The sequence below is a fragment of the Pelobates fuscus genome, chromosome 3 (assembly GCF_036172605.1).
Source record: "Pelobates fuscus isolate aPelFus1 chromosome 3, aPelFus1.pri, whole genome shotgun sequence".
In the NCBI taxonomy this organism is placed as follows: domain Eukaryota; kingdom Metazoa; phylum Chordata; class Amphibia; order Anura; family Pelobatidae; genus Pelobates; species Pelobates fuscus.
Genome location: NC_086319.1, coordinates 76,463,357 through 76,479,610, shown reverse-complemented (window position 1 = coordinate 76,479,610; position 16,254 = coordinate 76,463,357). Strand labels below are relative to the sequence as shown.

At 40.1% G+C, this 16,254-nt stretch overlaps 1 protein-coding gene across 2 annotated transcripts in view; it reads right to left on the bottom strand.

Annotated features, from left to right (window-relative positions):
- APAF1 (apoptotic peptidase activating factor 1) overlaps positions 1 to 16,254 on the bottom strand; it is an 82,182-nt gene that overhangs the window by 32,802 nt on the left and 33,126 nt on the right. For both annotated transcript variants that reach the window (XM_063447239.1, XM_063447240.1), the window contains exons 8-15: positions 15,505 to 15,743; positions 13,833 to 14,000; positions 13,545 to 13,676; positions 12,279 to 12,392; positions 9,529 to 9,713; positions 9,024 to 9,150; positions 7,295 to 7,420; positions 730 to 861 (exon numbers count right to left, since the gene is read on the bottom strand). In XM_063447239.1, the coding sequence (XP_063303309.1) occupies positions 730 to 861; positions 7,295 to 7,420; positions 9,024 to 9,150; positions 9,529 to 9,713; positions 12,279 to 12,392; positions 13,545 to 13,676; positions 13,833 to 14,000; positions 15,505 to 15,743 (1,223 nt within the window). The remainder of the gene's footprint in view (positions 1 to 729; positions 862 to 7,294; positions 7,421 to 9,023; positions 9,151 to 9,528; positions 9,714 to 12,278; positions 12,393 to 13,544; positions 13,677 to 13,832; positions 14,001 to 15,504; positions 15,744 to 16,254) is intronic.

The window sequence follows — 16,254 nt, the reverse complement described above, 5'->3', positions numbered from 1 at the left end:
AAACTGCCCCCTTGTAAAAAGATAATTCAATGGGAGAATGAATCAGTCTAGGGAGGTAGACAAGGGGTTAAATTGTTACAACCAATGTATATTACAAGGGTAAACTAGAGGTTAGACTATTAGTCCTTGTCTATTTAGGTCTTACTACCGGTATATATTTGGCGAGTAAATCACTATACTATGTCATGAGGAACCAATAAGTATAAAAAAATAGAAAAATGTTGTAGTTAAGAAAGTAGGACAGCAAGGTAAAATCAAACAGCCGACTAGATAGGTAGAGGAGTCAGAAAATAAAGAGTGAAAAACAAATGAAAATTAGTGAAAATAAGGCATGTATATATATCAAATAGACATCCCATAGTGCATGGTGGTAAGTACCCTAAAAACACTCAAAGCAAAACGCCCGACGCGCGTTTCGGTGCAATCTGATATGCACCTTCGGCAGGGGAAATAGGAATGAATATACACGCCATCTTTTTAAAATACACTTCCAGACTAATTTATGACATATATTTTAGATGTACTGATACCTGCAAGACACACCTCTTAGCCAGACCATATTGATAAAACAAATCAGCCCTAGTGAGTAGAAATTCCCGTTTCAAGTTAAGCAGAGTTTTGGTAATGAAACCTTTCTTTGGTCCCTTTCGTTTCCTGTCTCATTATATAGAGTGAATATATCAGGTGACAATAAATCAATTGTCCCGTGCAAGCACTGGTTATTCATACCTTGAGCAAGCCGTCATGGGAACAAGTGGCAAGCAGCGACGGCGAGGTTCCATTAGTGAACTGGCAGCAGGTCACTGCCTCTGAATGTTCATCATACTCCCTTATTAGTTTTCCTGTATGAGAGTTCCAAATCTACAACCAATCAGAGATCAACAAAACATCAACAATGTCTTCGTTACTGGAACAGGTTTCCACATATCAGGGCACTTATTGGTAAATAAGCGGTTTTGTATGTAGATATATAGGTGATGAGGTTCTTAAAATGGTGCAAAACATTATTTAAAAAAAGGTAACTGGAAACATGGGACCAGTAGTCAGATTCCATTGGTGAGTCTTAACATGGTTATTTTGTAATCTCTGCATTCATGCTGTTAAACAGGGTTATGTGATGGTGTTTATGGTTCTAGAATAGCAATAGGTGGAGTATAGCATAGGTAGGCCACGAAGACACACAAAGACAATGATTCATCTCAACCCTTTAAGTCTTTCAGTGGTAAACAAAGCACTGTAACTGTTAGGACACAGATGAAAATTTTAATCAAATACATACATGTAAAGTGTTACACTAAACAAGGTGAATGTAATCATCTATTTGATTTAACATAATGTTATATGCAAAGTATTTGGCAAAAAATACAAACATGGGGGCGTGGCTTGGACGCCGGAGTGAATGGCCACGTGAGAGCCGAGCTCCGTCAAGAACTGGCCTCATAAACAGCAATCCCGGCAGTTAAGGCGACATGGCATCAAAGAAATCGAGAGCACAGACTAACACCACCCCAGCCACATCACTTACCTCATCGAAAACCTCTCTTAGAAAGTATTTCGGAGAAAAATCGGAGACAGACCGTAAATCCAAGATGGCGGCGACGGAGAAATCTCCCACACACAGCGCACCATCCAGCCCTGCGGCCTCTGATGTCTCCTTAGATGGCAGCGATCTAAAATCTCTACTCTCACAACTACCATCTAAACAAGATTTGGAATCAATGTTTTCTAAGATGGAGAGGAGTTTTGGGGACAAAATACAATCGCTCCACGAGGAGGTAAGTCATATAGGCCATAGAGTCCAAACTCTGGAAGAAGAGGGGGAAACAACAGCTTTGCATATCACAAATATCCAATCCCTCCAACAAACCCACAATGAGGCCATATTATTCCTGCAAAGGAAACTAGAAGATCTAGACAATAGAGGAAGGAGAAATAACCTTAGGATAAGGGGTCTCCCAGAAACTCAGGAGGGAGAAACAGAGGATATTATCCTCCTCCTCACAGGCCTCTTTAACAAAATGTTGGACAGGCCTCTGGACACTGTCAATAAATTTGACCGCGCACATAGAGCGATTAGACCACGAGCACTACCACATGAAAAACCGAGGGATATTATCTGTAGAATACACCATTTCCCGTTCAAAGAAGCAATTCTACAAAAAAACAGGCGCCTCAGAGACATTAAACATGGTGACCATAAAGTGCTGATTTTCCAGGACTTGGCACAATCAACTCTCATAGCGAGGAGAGCACTTCGGCCCATAACAACAGCCCTCTCGGATAACAACATTAAGTACAGATGGGCATATCCCTTCGCTCTGGTGGTTACACAGCAGGGGAAAAGATACTCTATCTCCACACCCGCAGACATCCCAGCTTTCAAGTAAGCCCTAAGACTTCCAAAGGTCACAGTAGAGGACTGGACTGGGTTGCCACAGGAACAGACATCATACCCATCCCAGGGAACCAAACGGCAAAGAACCCTAAGAAAACGTGGAAGACGTACCCCATCGGGCAAGGAACATATGAGGGACCTAATATATCCTTTATTGCTTATACTTACCTTTTGGAAGCACCTAGATGCTCTCTCTTATACCTGAACATTTTACGTCATATGTCGCAATTCACATATTGTTTAAAGTTTTCCATATTTATACTGTACCCCCTTGGGAGCTGGGCCACGGCTGCGTGGAAATTAGGGGACAGAAACCCACATTTCGGACTTATTCCGAGTTATTGTATGATACCATAGTTAGATACGCATTTAGAACCATGAGTTTACTGTCCAGATTACAGGCCACACGTTCTGGACACCCAAGTCCTCGTAACCCCCAAGAGGTGCCGCAGAAAGCCCGCAGGACTCACACTGAGCCTAGCGCGCTAGACACCATCTGGCAGATGCATGTTACTTACATGCTGAATGTACATATTATTCCAAGTTTGAGACCCCCCACACATTCCCTTACCCCCACAAGGTACAAGTGTAGACACCACCCCCTAGAGGTGACACACCGTCATTTCCGCTCATTTCTTAATGGCTGATATTAAAATAATGTCCCTCAATGTTAGGGGACTCAATACTCCAGAGAAACGCACAGTACTAACCCAGGAAATTGACAGACAACGGGCTGATATTGTTTTCTTGCAGGAAACACACTTTAAAGGGAACCAAACCCCCAAACTATGGAAAAACATGATAGGACAAGCATTCTATAGTAACTACCAAGGGGGGAAAGCAAGGGGAGTAGCTATTCTAATAGCATCACGTATAGTCTTTACCCTGAGTGCAACCGAAACTGACCCCTTAGGGAGGTACTTATTCATTAAAGGCACGCTAAACAACACCTTATTGATGCTGGCAACTATATATGCCCCAAATACCAAGCAAGTAGCTTTTATCAATTCATGCCTTAGAAAAAAGACAAAAAATTTCTGACGGAATAACGGTTCTGGGTGGGGACTGGAACATGGTCCTAGACCACTCCACAGATAGTTCTACAGCCAGTAGGGATACACAGAAACACCAAAGGGCTTTGTTCCAGAGATCACTCCATGCCCACCAACTGGTGGATTACTGGAGAATAGCTCACCCACAAGAGAAGGACTACAGTTACTACTCACAGGTTACACATAGCTATTCCAGACTGGATATGTTCTTTCTGGAACATAGACATCTACATTTGCTGAAGGAGGCATCAATAGTCCATATCACATGGTCTGACCATGCCCCGGTATTCCTTACACTATCTATTACAGGAATGTGCACACCGGTCATTTTGTGGCGAATAAATGAATCGCTACTAGACAACTCTAGAGTGACTGATGACCTCAATGAATCCCTCCCTAGATATTTTCTGGAAAACAAGAATAAAGATACTGCAGACACCTGGGTGTGGGAGGCACACAAAGGTATTACCCGAGGCATACTGATTAAGTGGGGAACACGCATAAAGAAAGAACACCTAGCGAAGGTCAAATCACTCACAGAAGCAATTTCTAGGGCTGAAACAATACATAAAACAGACCCGTCAGTAGAAGCGTACAACACACTAACAGCACTAAGAATTGATCTACGCAATATCCTTACGATGAAGGCCCATAGAGCAGTACTCCTAACAAGGGGGACATATTATGCACACGGCAATAGGAGTGGGAAATACCTAGCTAGAGCCCTGAAAGAAAAACACCAAAAAAACATAAATATCCCACATAAAGGCACGGGACGGCACACGCAAAGACAAAACCGAGGACATAGCCGAAACCTTCAGGGACTATTATAGTAATCTATATAATCTAGACCAACTGAGAAGCCCCATTCACGACATTAAAACATATATCTCCTCCCATACCCCCAAAACTATAGACGCTCACCAATCAACCATCTTGGACTCACATATCCAACTGGAGGAATTGCAAAATGCAATAAAAACTCTTCCTAAAGGTAAAAGCCCGGGACCCGATGGCCTAACAGCCAGATACTACCAATCTTTCCAACACATCTTGACCCCCCACTACTTAGAGGTCCTTAACAGCCTGCTAACCGCTCCAGAATTGCCACCCCCAATGCTGAAAGCATCGATCACCATCCTGCCTAAACCTGGCAAAGACCAGAGCATATGTAGCAGCTATAGACCCATCTCCCTGATCAACCTCGACATTAAACTCGTCGCAAAAATCCTTGCCAATCGACTCAAGACACTTTTGCCCGACTTGGTCCATACAGACCAAGCAGGATTTATCCCCGGCAGAGAGGCGAGAGACAATACCACCCGAGTTCTCAACATTATACACGGTGCCTCTCTCACCAAGAAATCAACAATACTTCTCTCGGTCGACGCCGAAAAAGCGTTCGACCGAGTAGACTGGACCTTCCTCTTTACCACCCTGGAAACTATAGGACTAGGCCCCAATTACATACAATGGGTGAGGACACTGTATAAGGGACCATCGGCCACAGTTAGAGTCAATGGGCAAAACTCCCCCCCTTTACCATAGGCAACGGTACGAGACAGGGGTGCCCTTTGTCGCCACTCCTGTTCGTTCTGGTAGTGGAACCATTCCTAAATGCCATCAGGGCAAATAGCAACATAACAGGCTTCAGCACAGGTGGACAGGAGGTGAAAGTATTTGCCTTCGCAGAGGACGTGCTCCTAACCCTCACACACCCAGACCGTTCCCTTCCACATCTCCAAAAAGAAATAGAATACTTTAGTACATACTCGAATTTCAAGATAAACGCCGATAAGTCTGAACTAATGGGAATAAACTTAAACCCGACTCAACATAAGCACATAAGCCACAATTACCCATATAAATGGGCAAACACAGGCCTCACGTACTTAGGCGTTAAAATAACACCCACCACCACGGGCCTTTACAGACTGAACTATATCCCTCTATTGGCTAAAATTGAATCGCAACTGAAACAATGGGACAAACCACACTTCTCCCTTTTTGGAAGGGTCAACATAATCAAGATGATGATACTACCAAAAATCCTATACTTATTTCAAACGCTCCCCATTGAGCTCAGACGCTCGTTTTTCCACACACTGAAAAAAATCTTCCTCTCGTTTATTTGGGGAAATAAAAAAATCCCGATTGGCATATGAAACACTCACAAGGGACAAAAAGAAGGGAGGTATTGGATTACCCCATATGTAGAACTACTATATAGCCGTCCTTTTCACTAGAATAAAGGAATGGACAGATGCAACGCACAAAAAAGCGTGGTATGACATAGAACAAAGCTATGCACAAGTCCCCCTCTCATCCCTCCCCTGGCAAACATGCCAACTACAGCAAATAGCAAACACAACTCACCCTCTTATCCCCCACATCCTTAAGAAATGGAGACTACACAAAACCACATGGAACTTGTCACCAGGCATCTCCGCCCTATATCCATTAAACCAAAACCCAGATATATTAGGGGCAGTAGGGCACAAACTATAATAAAACTAATAGGGACACCAGGACTGGGCATATGTCTTCACAAAACCCATGCACACTTCCATTAGCCTATCGAGACGCAAGTCTTTCTATAAGCGCATTACGCGCTGGTATAGGACTCCAGACCTACTCCATTTATATTGGCCAACAGTCAGTGATAAATGCTGGAGATGCGAGGGAGATGTGGGCAGTATGGGGCACCTGTGGTGGTTTTGTCCACAAATAAAAACCTATTGGTCGGACGTAATATCCAAAATTAATGATATCCTAAGGGTGGCGCACTCCTTAACCCCCTCCCAAGTTCTCCTGGGTTGGCCGCAATCTTGCCAATGTATGAAGAGTCAGAGTCTGCTATGGCTGCTTCTGGGAGAAGATAAACAACCTTATACCGACTTACTGGAGACAAACAGTATCACCCTCAGTTAATCAATGGATAGAAAGGGTAGAACACATGAAAGAAATGGAATTACTATATTGGTCCACATTAGGCAAATATAATAGCTACCTAAGCATATGGGAACCCTGGCTAAAACACTGGACACAGATACGGAATCAACCACAATCTGTTTGAAATTGATTTGATTGATATTGGGAGACACCTTGTACCCCTCCCCCCCCCCCCCCCTTATACCTCACCCCCCGGAATACCCGGGACCCCAGTTAAGCAACCCTCCATCAAGGTTCAATGAAAGACAGACTACAAGGACAACATTTGCGGTAATACCATGGAAAGTTACATAGAAACCAATGTCTATCTTAACAATGTTGTATACAATGGAACCTACCTCCCCCTGCATAACCTGCATAACCTGCATTGTGGAATATCAATAAAATTTAAATTAAACAAAAAATAAAAAAGAAATACAAACATAATTAGCACTTTGGCATCACATCTTGCCTCTCTCCCCCAAAAGCAAGATGGAACATATAGCTCTCCCACAGAAACATAAGCAGGCTCTTGGGAAAAATATATTGAACTGCATCCATAGGAACACAGACCTTCCATCGATGACAAGCACTTACATGTGCAGGGGTTTATGGAGCTTTCCAGGACTGGCAGAGTGAGCCCAGCCACATGTTTCTGACAATGGCACAACAGATGCATACAGTCTTGGCATTCTGCTTCAAACAAGGGACATTTAACGGCAAATATTATTTATAACATATAATGCATACACATAGGTGTGGACCAACCCTTGCTTTCCCTCCCTTTTTACTGGCACAGGCAATAAAAATGGGCAGGAGAATGTATTAAAGGCCTGATAATGATTGTCACATAGCCTCCATCAATGAATTGTTCATGGATAAAACACAGGCACACCGATCTGAACATTCTACTCACTTTCACTTTCTTATCTGCTGAGCAAGTAGCTATTAACTTATTGTCAGCGGAGAACGCACAGCATAACACGTCGTCCTCATGAGCGTCTACCTGAAATAGGATCTCTCCTGTTTCACTTTTAAAAACCTGGCGTGAAAAGAGAAATAGAAAAGGGGGTTAGAAGTCCGTTACATTTAAGATGCTCTGCGCACTGCAGCTTTATTCATATTCCTGATAAATAAAAATCTACCATTTCTACTATTTAAAATGAAAGAATCACATATTTTATATTGCATCTTCTTCTTTTCCCTTGCCCCATGGAGATGGCAATCATAAAAAGGGTCACCCTAATCACCATTACCGCTGCTGGTGCTAGTAGTCTACAAGGAGCATCTCTAGTTCTGTCTCAGTCCAATGTGAGAAGACACTCTCAGCCAATCACTGCTTACCAAATATAAGTGAAACTGATATTGCTAAAGTGGAAGTGTAAATTCCACATTAGCAATATGGAAAATGTGTTCTGAGCCACTGGTGCCTGGGGGGCCCCACAGTGTTTATACAGAACGTGAGAAAGGTGCACATAGCTTACTAGCACCGTGACTTCTACAACAGGTTGTAATCTGTATGGTACATTTTACGTCCACATTGGTCAGTATCACCACTTAATCGACTGAAGGTGTGCAATCTGAACAGCTGAAAGCAGCTAGACGGATGTTATTGAAATGCCCATTGCTTGCACGTCACATCGAGATCCCTAAACATGTAGAAGCTCACAGTTACCTGTATTGTCTATGGATGGGTATGGATGGGTAAGTGGTACTTCCAACCAAACAAGATTTAAAGATAGCCGCTACCACAGACCAAAGGTAGACCAGAAGGTGCACAGAAAAGAGATATTTACGATATATATGTATTACAAAAGGATACACACAAAGGGTATATTTTACATAATATTATAATAATAATTAATGTGCTGACAGCATACTTTTAAGAAGTAGAATTGTGTACTGCACAACATATAAACCTCATCAAATTACTTTGTTTAATAGACACATTCAAAGTGTTATTCACTAACTGTCGAGAATTAAAGGTGAATTTCAAGCTTGAGGTCAAAATATCTGAATTGGAAAACTTCACCAAAGACAGGTATGTTTTCATGTTTGGCTATTTTGAAATACAATTCTAAGGAAAAATTAAAGAAAGGAAGGAAAGAAGGAACGTCAGATGAAAATGTCAACCTGGTTTTGCATTCGGCTTTGTTTGCCCAACGTAAAACTGAACTTAAAGCACTAATTAATTTATAAACAATGCACCCCCAATATGTACACTAGATAAATGCATTTATACAATTGCCCTGTTTAAAACTGTGCAGCCAGCTCGACCCAATTTCTTATTTAATGAATAAACCCCTCTGACTAACTTGTCTAGATAGAAGATATCTGCGTGGAGAAAAGATGACTAAAATAGTTGTAAAAACTGTTGAAATAAAAGGTTCACATTAAGGCACGTTCGTCCATCGTAAAGATTTCACTGTTAACACAAATTCTTCCAATAAGGAATACATTTATATGAGGCATCCAGCTGAGAAGCGCTCATTTAAGGGTAAATGTACAAAAATACACTAAAAAGAAATGTTTCAGGAGAGATTACCAACATTAAGGGCAACCTATCATTAATAATAGGCGTTAATGCAGCTCCCTAATGGGATGTCCTCGGACGTTATGAAATGGAGAGTCATTTGTTAAATTACCTGAAAGGTTTTATCAACTCCACAAGACGCAATTCTCTGTCCATCAGAAGAAAAGCACGCATGGTACACTGCCTCTGTGTGTGGACGCACAGTCAGAATGGGCAGGCTCTCCATGTTCCGTTTGTTTCTAAACAAAAAAAAAAACGTAAAAATTGACTTTTTAGACAACAGCAAAAAAATTAAACATGAAATTTTAACCTCTTGAATATTAGAAAAAAATCAGGTTTTAATGCCATAGATATCCAAGGCTATGTGACTTTGTTAGGTTTCTGAATACAAACATGCACAGCAAGTTCATTGGAAACCCATCCGAAACCAGGAGAAATTTAATTAAAGTCTTTTACATAATAGTAGTTATAGATCAGTATATATCAGAATTGAAGAATGGGACCGTGAGTTAGTTTTAAAGCTCTTGAATTAGCCACCAAGCTTATGTCATGTAAATAATTTGCATCTCTGTTAAAAAAAAAAAAAAGATTATGCACCAATAACCTACAAAACTTACAGCCAGTTGACATAGAAACCCCCATTTTTGAGTTCTTCCTTGGCTTGCTGGAGTGCCTGTCTGTAGATGTCAGAGTCTTCAGGCTGACATAAGCCCAACTGCACAATGTTTATGGGAGGATTTAGCCCAAATAGATGTCCATTTGCAGACAGAAATTTCTGAAACTGTTCACGAATTTTGCTGTCCTGTTAACATTAAATCTGATTTAGTGAGAGCAAAATTTACTACAGAATGACATTTACAAATTATGTTTACTGTGCCCTCTTCACAATATTTCAATATTCAATTACTTTCCCTTAAAAAAATGCTTTAAAACACTATGATTAATAAAAACCCTTCTTAATATTCCCGATATGCTCGTTTATACAAAGTTTTAAAGGTCAGTGTGGCCAACAGTACATGGGCAGAACATCTAGATCTAGACCCTAAAAGTTCGTATAAACGAGCATATCAGGAATATTAAGAAGGGTTTTATTAATCAAAGCATTTTTTAGATAACCACCAGTCCGACATTTTTGCCCATAGCTGTTCCCTTATTTTATATGCGGCTGAGGACTTAAGGAACATGTGGTCCCAGTTCCAGGCAAGGACGTATGATGTCATCAGGATTACGTGATGAAGTATGGAGTACACATGACAAGAAACGAACGGAGCGCCATCCTAAAGATCCCTGTCCGACACAAAGAATAGACGTAAAAGGCGGAACAATGATGGCACAATTGTGGGTGGGTCTTCGACACGTTGGGAGGTTTGGGATTGGATGTGGTTGATTAACTGACAATCTGCGCCTGATGATGAATGGTGGATCACCCCGAATATAACCATATTTTGGCTTTAACAATGTTACACCTGTCCTGGATTTTATAGTTTATTTATATATATAAATTAGAGAACTGGAACGCTGTAGGTATATGCACCAGAGGAAGACCATTTTCGGTCAAAATACGTTGTGCTGATTAATTTACCTTGGAATTTGTTGTGTTTTAATATTATGTAATAAAGCATATTATTATTTTATTGGTTCCTTACCTCCAATATAGAAGAGAAATACTGCTGGACTGACACACCACATCATTCTGAGAGTATTGAAAGGACCTGAAGGGCTCTTTAATGCGTGAGTGTCTTCTATACTTTTTGCACGGATGCCACTATATACACTCTGCACTAAGTCATTTTTAGGTTCCTTTTAATAGGTTTCATTCTGCCTATATTTATCGTGAACTACATCTACCATTTGTGCGCTATCACCTTATTTGTGCTCAAGATTTCCATGTATGTATAAGTGTTTTTGTAAATTTGTGCTGCACTGGTTATTGTTTCTGTGGTGCTAGATATCTTTAAATTATTTTGTATATTGTATTCTTCAGGAAGTGTTTAGGAAACCTCAGAGGATGTGTAGCTAGGGCTGCAAAAAATAAAATAAAAAAATAATTTAAAAAAAGCAATAAATAAAAAAAACAAAAAAACAAAACTTAACAGTGAGACTGCAGGGGCATGATCTTATACACAGAAGCCTCTATATTAAGCTAATTTTGTTTTGCTTAAGTAGGCTTACTAAACCATGACAGGCATTTGTGTCAGTGCATGCATGAACACACTCTATTGTCTTGTCCAGAGTTTTGGTGACAAACTTAAAGGGTCACTACAGTCACCAAAACAACCTTAGCTTAATGAAGCAGTTTTGGTGTATAGAACATGCCCCTGTAGTCTCACTGCTCAGTTCTCTTGCCATTCTTATCTCTTGCTCTGTTAATAGCTTGCCAGACCCTGCAGGAGTCTCATGCATGTAATTAAAGTTCAATTTTTGGAGCAGGAGATAAAAAAACTTTATTGTAAGTTACAACGGATTGAAAATGAAACCATTTTGTTTTAATGCAGGCTGTGTCAGTCAAAGCCAAGGGAGGTGATGCATAAAAAGAAACAGAAGTGATTTAACTCCTAAATGGGAGTGAATTGAGCAGTGAGACTGCAGGGGCATAATCAATTCACAAATACTGTTACATTAAGCTAAAGTTGCTTTAGTGACTACAGTGTCCCTTTAAGCATTTCAATCCATACACTTCTACTTTTCATTGGTGTATTAATTTAGAGCAGTCTCTGGTACCTTAGCAGTTATTTTTAGTCCCCTGTCCTTTCACCACAAGTTTAATTTATTTGGATTTTACTTCAACAATTTGCTCTGGATCTACAAAACTATAGTTTAGAGTTTTCCATTTATTTGTGCCCAGAATTATATTTTTCATGCTTAACCCCTTAAGGACACATGACATGTGTGACATGTCATGATTCCCTTTTATTCCAGAAGTTTGGTCCTTAAGGGGTTAAACGGTGACTATATTCACGAGCAGCATGTCCACTTTTAATGGTTTAATTGTTGTGTGCAGGAAGCGGCCTCATCTTGATTTGTCTCACAGTTGTGTGAACGGTTTGAAACTCACCATGTCGCCCATGCACCCCACTTCAGCTCCTCATTACAAATATCGCTAAGGTGAGTTTTCTTTTGACATTAGCTATGTCAATGCCATTATAAATTTGACAAAACTGGAATTCTCATTTCAGCCAGTTTGACACAGAACTGTGTGATGGCATCAGCTGACTGCATACACCATAAATCACTATAGTGTGTGCTGTAGGGGTTCTGTTGCCTAGATATTTTAGTTGCTAGAATTAACAAAAAGTGGTCACTAGAGGTGGGTTTATGAAGATATTCTAAAATAACGATGACACATAGTGAAGCATTTAACATGTACCTGTTTATCTAATATTTTCCTGTAATTCATAAACTCGTGAAGAAGATGGGCTGGTCCATAAAGTTTTGTTTTTGCATCCAACCAGTTTAGTGAAAACAAGAGAGAGGCGAGCTCCTGGAAAAGATGGTTTGCTTAATTAGCGGAAGCCTGAGGTCATGAAATATTGCAAATAATGTAAGAAGAGCAAGTTAATTTCAGTGTTCTCACATACGCCAAAACCCAAAATACATATAAAACCACCATCAGTGACGGGACCAAGCTGCCTACATGGTTAAATGTATTCATAGTGGGAAGCACATGGAGATTAGAAAGTGAGAATTTTTGTATAAAGTTTTCCTCTGGACCTCTGGCCAAGAAGAAAGCTCCAACTCCAGAAAGAGGACGATACCATTGCCATATTTTATCCGTCTGACTTATCTTATCTCAGATAGGTTCCCCCTGTTTTTTTATCCCCAAATGTTATTTATTCAGATCTCTCTTGGCCTAGAGACATGGGCCTACAGATTTTGCCTTTTATCTGTGCCCAGTTTTATACTTTTCAGTGCAGGATGAAGCGATCTGCCTAATCTTGATGCTGTCCCCCTCATGTACAAAGACTGGCTTTCAGTCAACTAATTCTGACATTTTTTATATATATTTTAGCCCCATCCAACCTTAGGATTCCAGGAACATAAAAATAGATTCTATACCAGAGTTTCCACTTTCACATATTTAGCGTTGGTATTTTAAAATGTAAAACTTATCTTGACATTTCAAAATGTCAATATTGTTATATTTTTCTCACATTATTGTTGATGTGTTTCACTTTCCCAGTTGTAAACTGTATTTCTTTGTGTGCTGTTCCTTTGTCTGTATTTTGTACACTTTCCCAGTTGTGCCAGGACACTAAGCTGGGTGTGCCTCTAAAACACCCTGAACACATTTATTATTTCTCTCCACAGATGTAGGCATGAACAGCCCAATGACTGCAAGAGACCAAGCTATAAAAATGAGATTCCTTCACCCTGGTTCTGGGATAGTAAAGGGGGAAAACCCTGTTATTCACTTCATAATGCAAATAATTAAGAATTCTACAAATCAAATCAGGTTTGTCCAACCAGAGTGGTGAGAAAATAAATGCTTCCCTGCACCTTTGGTTAAAGTGAAGTTTGACGTAATGTCTTAAACTCCAACACAAAAGCAGAAGACGTTGCACCTTGGATTTTAATGGGAAAAAAATGGGTGTCAAGAAAATGTTAAGAAAGGGGTGCGAGAATATGTACCTACTTGATGCATGTTGGCCTGAGCCATGTGGTAGGCTAAGTAACGATACCAATATGCACAATCTTCTTTGTCAGGTGTTGGCAAGGCATCTGCATAGTGTTTATAATACTGGCCAACAAGCTTGGAATGAAGCTCCTGGGAAACAAGAAGAAAACAAAGTCCGGAACATATAATGGTACAATGTAACTGCATCACAGCTATGTTTACAATGTCCCTAAAGACACCTGCACCAGGCCATAAACTAAAACAGTAGTTAATATTCCTAATGTAATGAAACCAATGAGTTCATACCGGGAGCTGATCTCGATTCCGCTCTGTAAGATAATCCAGCTGTAGATCATGCAAATAATATGAAAAGGATTTCCCGTTGCGATCACAGTATAACAAAGACTTGTTAACAAACTCTTGCAATGTGTCTTCCACAATCTCACTCTCCATGTCCCACAGGATACATAGGACCTGCCAAAAAAAGACAAAAATGAAAAAGGTTTTAGATTGTGGTATTGGATCTGTACTAACTTGTATCACAGATGTCTCCATTACTTTTTATTTACTAAACACTGGTTGAAAAGTGAAATTGCTGAATTTAGGTCAAAGTTAATGATTCTGAAATGTGCACCAACTCCGTTAGCCTTAGAAAATGGCTATTTTTTGCCTGAATGGTTTTAAAATCAGAGTTTAGTGAAAAAAACTCTTAACTTATTATTAAATCCTCCAAAGCACTGCCAGCTGCAAGCTCCTATTTCGCAGCTTTTTTATCTTCAGTGTAGCAGTCCGTCCTGGAATAAAGTCACCAAGGCCACTTCATCTCAATCAAGTGGTGTGGGTGAAGTGGTCCTGTAGGTTTTCAGAACCAGCAATGTTTACCTTGAATAGTTAAACCCACTTCTAGTGACTGTCACAATGACAGCCACCACAGGAGCTTCCTACGTAGCTGTAAAACTCTGTCAATATCATCAAATGCAGCTCATAAGAAATCATTGAAGTCAATGCTTTTCTGTAAGAAGCATTTGATAGATTGTGCATGTGGCACTTACCATCACATCCCCGATGCTCTTTTATGAAGAGCATTGGATTAAACGAACACCAGGAATGCGACACCTCCACGATGACAGTACAATCCACAGGCTACCCAGCTCAGGGTCTATATAATAAGGTTTATTGGTGAACACAGGATACAGAAAACATGCAAAATTGATTTGTTTCCTCATCGTGTGTGTATCAATAAACCTTACTAAAGAAACCTAACTGTACTCGGATTCTTCTGCAAAGGAGGAATGCCTATGCCTTTACATTGCACACTCCTGCCTGAAACCAGTGACTACCCTGAGTTCCACACCACCCACAATGACATTGTGGGAGTCAGAGAGGCCAGCAGTACTGGGTGAGTCACATGAAGAAAGTTAAGTAAAACCTTTATTTTACTTAATTTTATTGGAAATTGGTGGTGGTGATGGTTGGGGGCACTAATCTAAATAGGGGCAGAGGTACTATACAGGTTTGTATTCCTAACACTATAGCGTTCCTTTAAAGCTCAAATCATGCAAGAATTAATTAGCAGCAATTCATAAACAATATCATTTCATGTGTCTATTGTTTTAACCTAGGGACAGGCATCCATCCATGCTCTGCTTCATGTGCGTTATGGACGCAACACCCATTATATTTACAGAGAGAGCTCTCCCATCAGGAAGAAAATGTCAGGAAATCCTAATCTATAAATTTTTTATATTTTATTAACACAGACAACACATCTGTCGATATGACGAGCACTTTAAAATCATGTTTTATGTCCTTGTTTAGTTTTACTTGTGCTTGTAACACAATGAATGTGAGACACATAGTTACGTATACTGCGCTGTTCTCGTAACACAATTTACAATAGAAATATCTCCCATTATCTCTTGGACCAAACTATTCTGAAAATAGAATGCTGCGCCCTTTCAAATGGGCCAAAAGGTACCTGTGTAGGCACTTTCACATCCTTTTCTATAATGGAGAAATCTTTGTAATAGTCTTTGAGATCTTCTTTCAGTCTATCCACACTCATTGACATTGCTTCATCTAGAGCCTCATAATCATACGAAGAGGATTTCCTGATTCGTTTAAACTGCTTTCTCTGGAGTTGCTTGAGGTAAAAATTCCATCGGCTGGGGAACTCGCGCAAAAGGGCTCCGATCAACGATACCACGAGAGGTGAGCCTGTGAATAAAGAACACATAAAGAACATGCTGCATGGCTACAATCGAAATTTAGATTTATTGCAGAGTGATTCCATAACAGAAAAAATAGGAGCTGTAGCCGTTTTGTATATAGGTACCAAAGAAACCGTATGTAACGGGAGACAAATAAAGAGACGTTTTAAAAGTCATAGCATGCACTGCCTACTTAAAGTGACTCATGAGGATGGCAAGTTCACATTGAGACAGGAATATAGTCACTCTATATACGTTGCTGACAACACTGTCAGCAAGTCTATGGATTAAACGATCTCCTTATCTGCCTTACCGTACCCTTTTACTTTAACCTCTATGGAAAGCAAACCTTTTCAGCAAAATGTAACCATTAAGAGTGTCAGAGGTGTATCTGGAGGAATGTTTCAACATGTCTGAAACAAATTCTTTGAAAATCCCACAAAGCTTAAAAACTAAAGAATTTAAAAAAAAAATGTATTTAAGTTTATCTCCTTTGTGACAGCTGATGTGCCAGGACT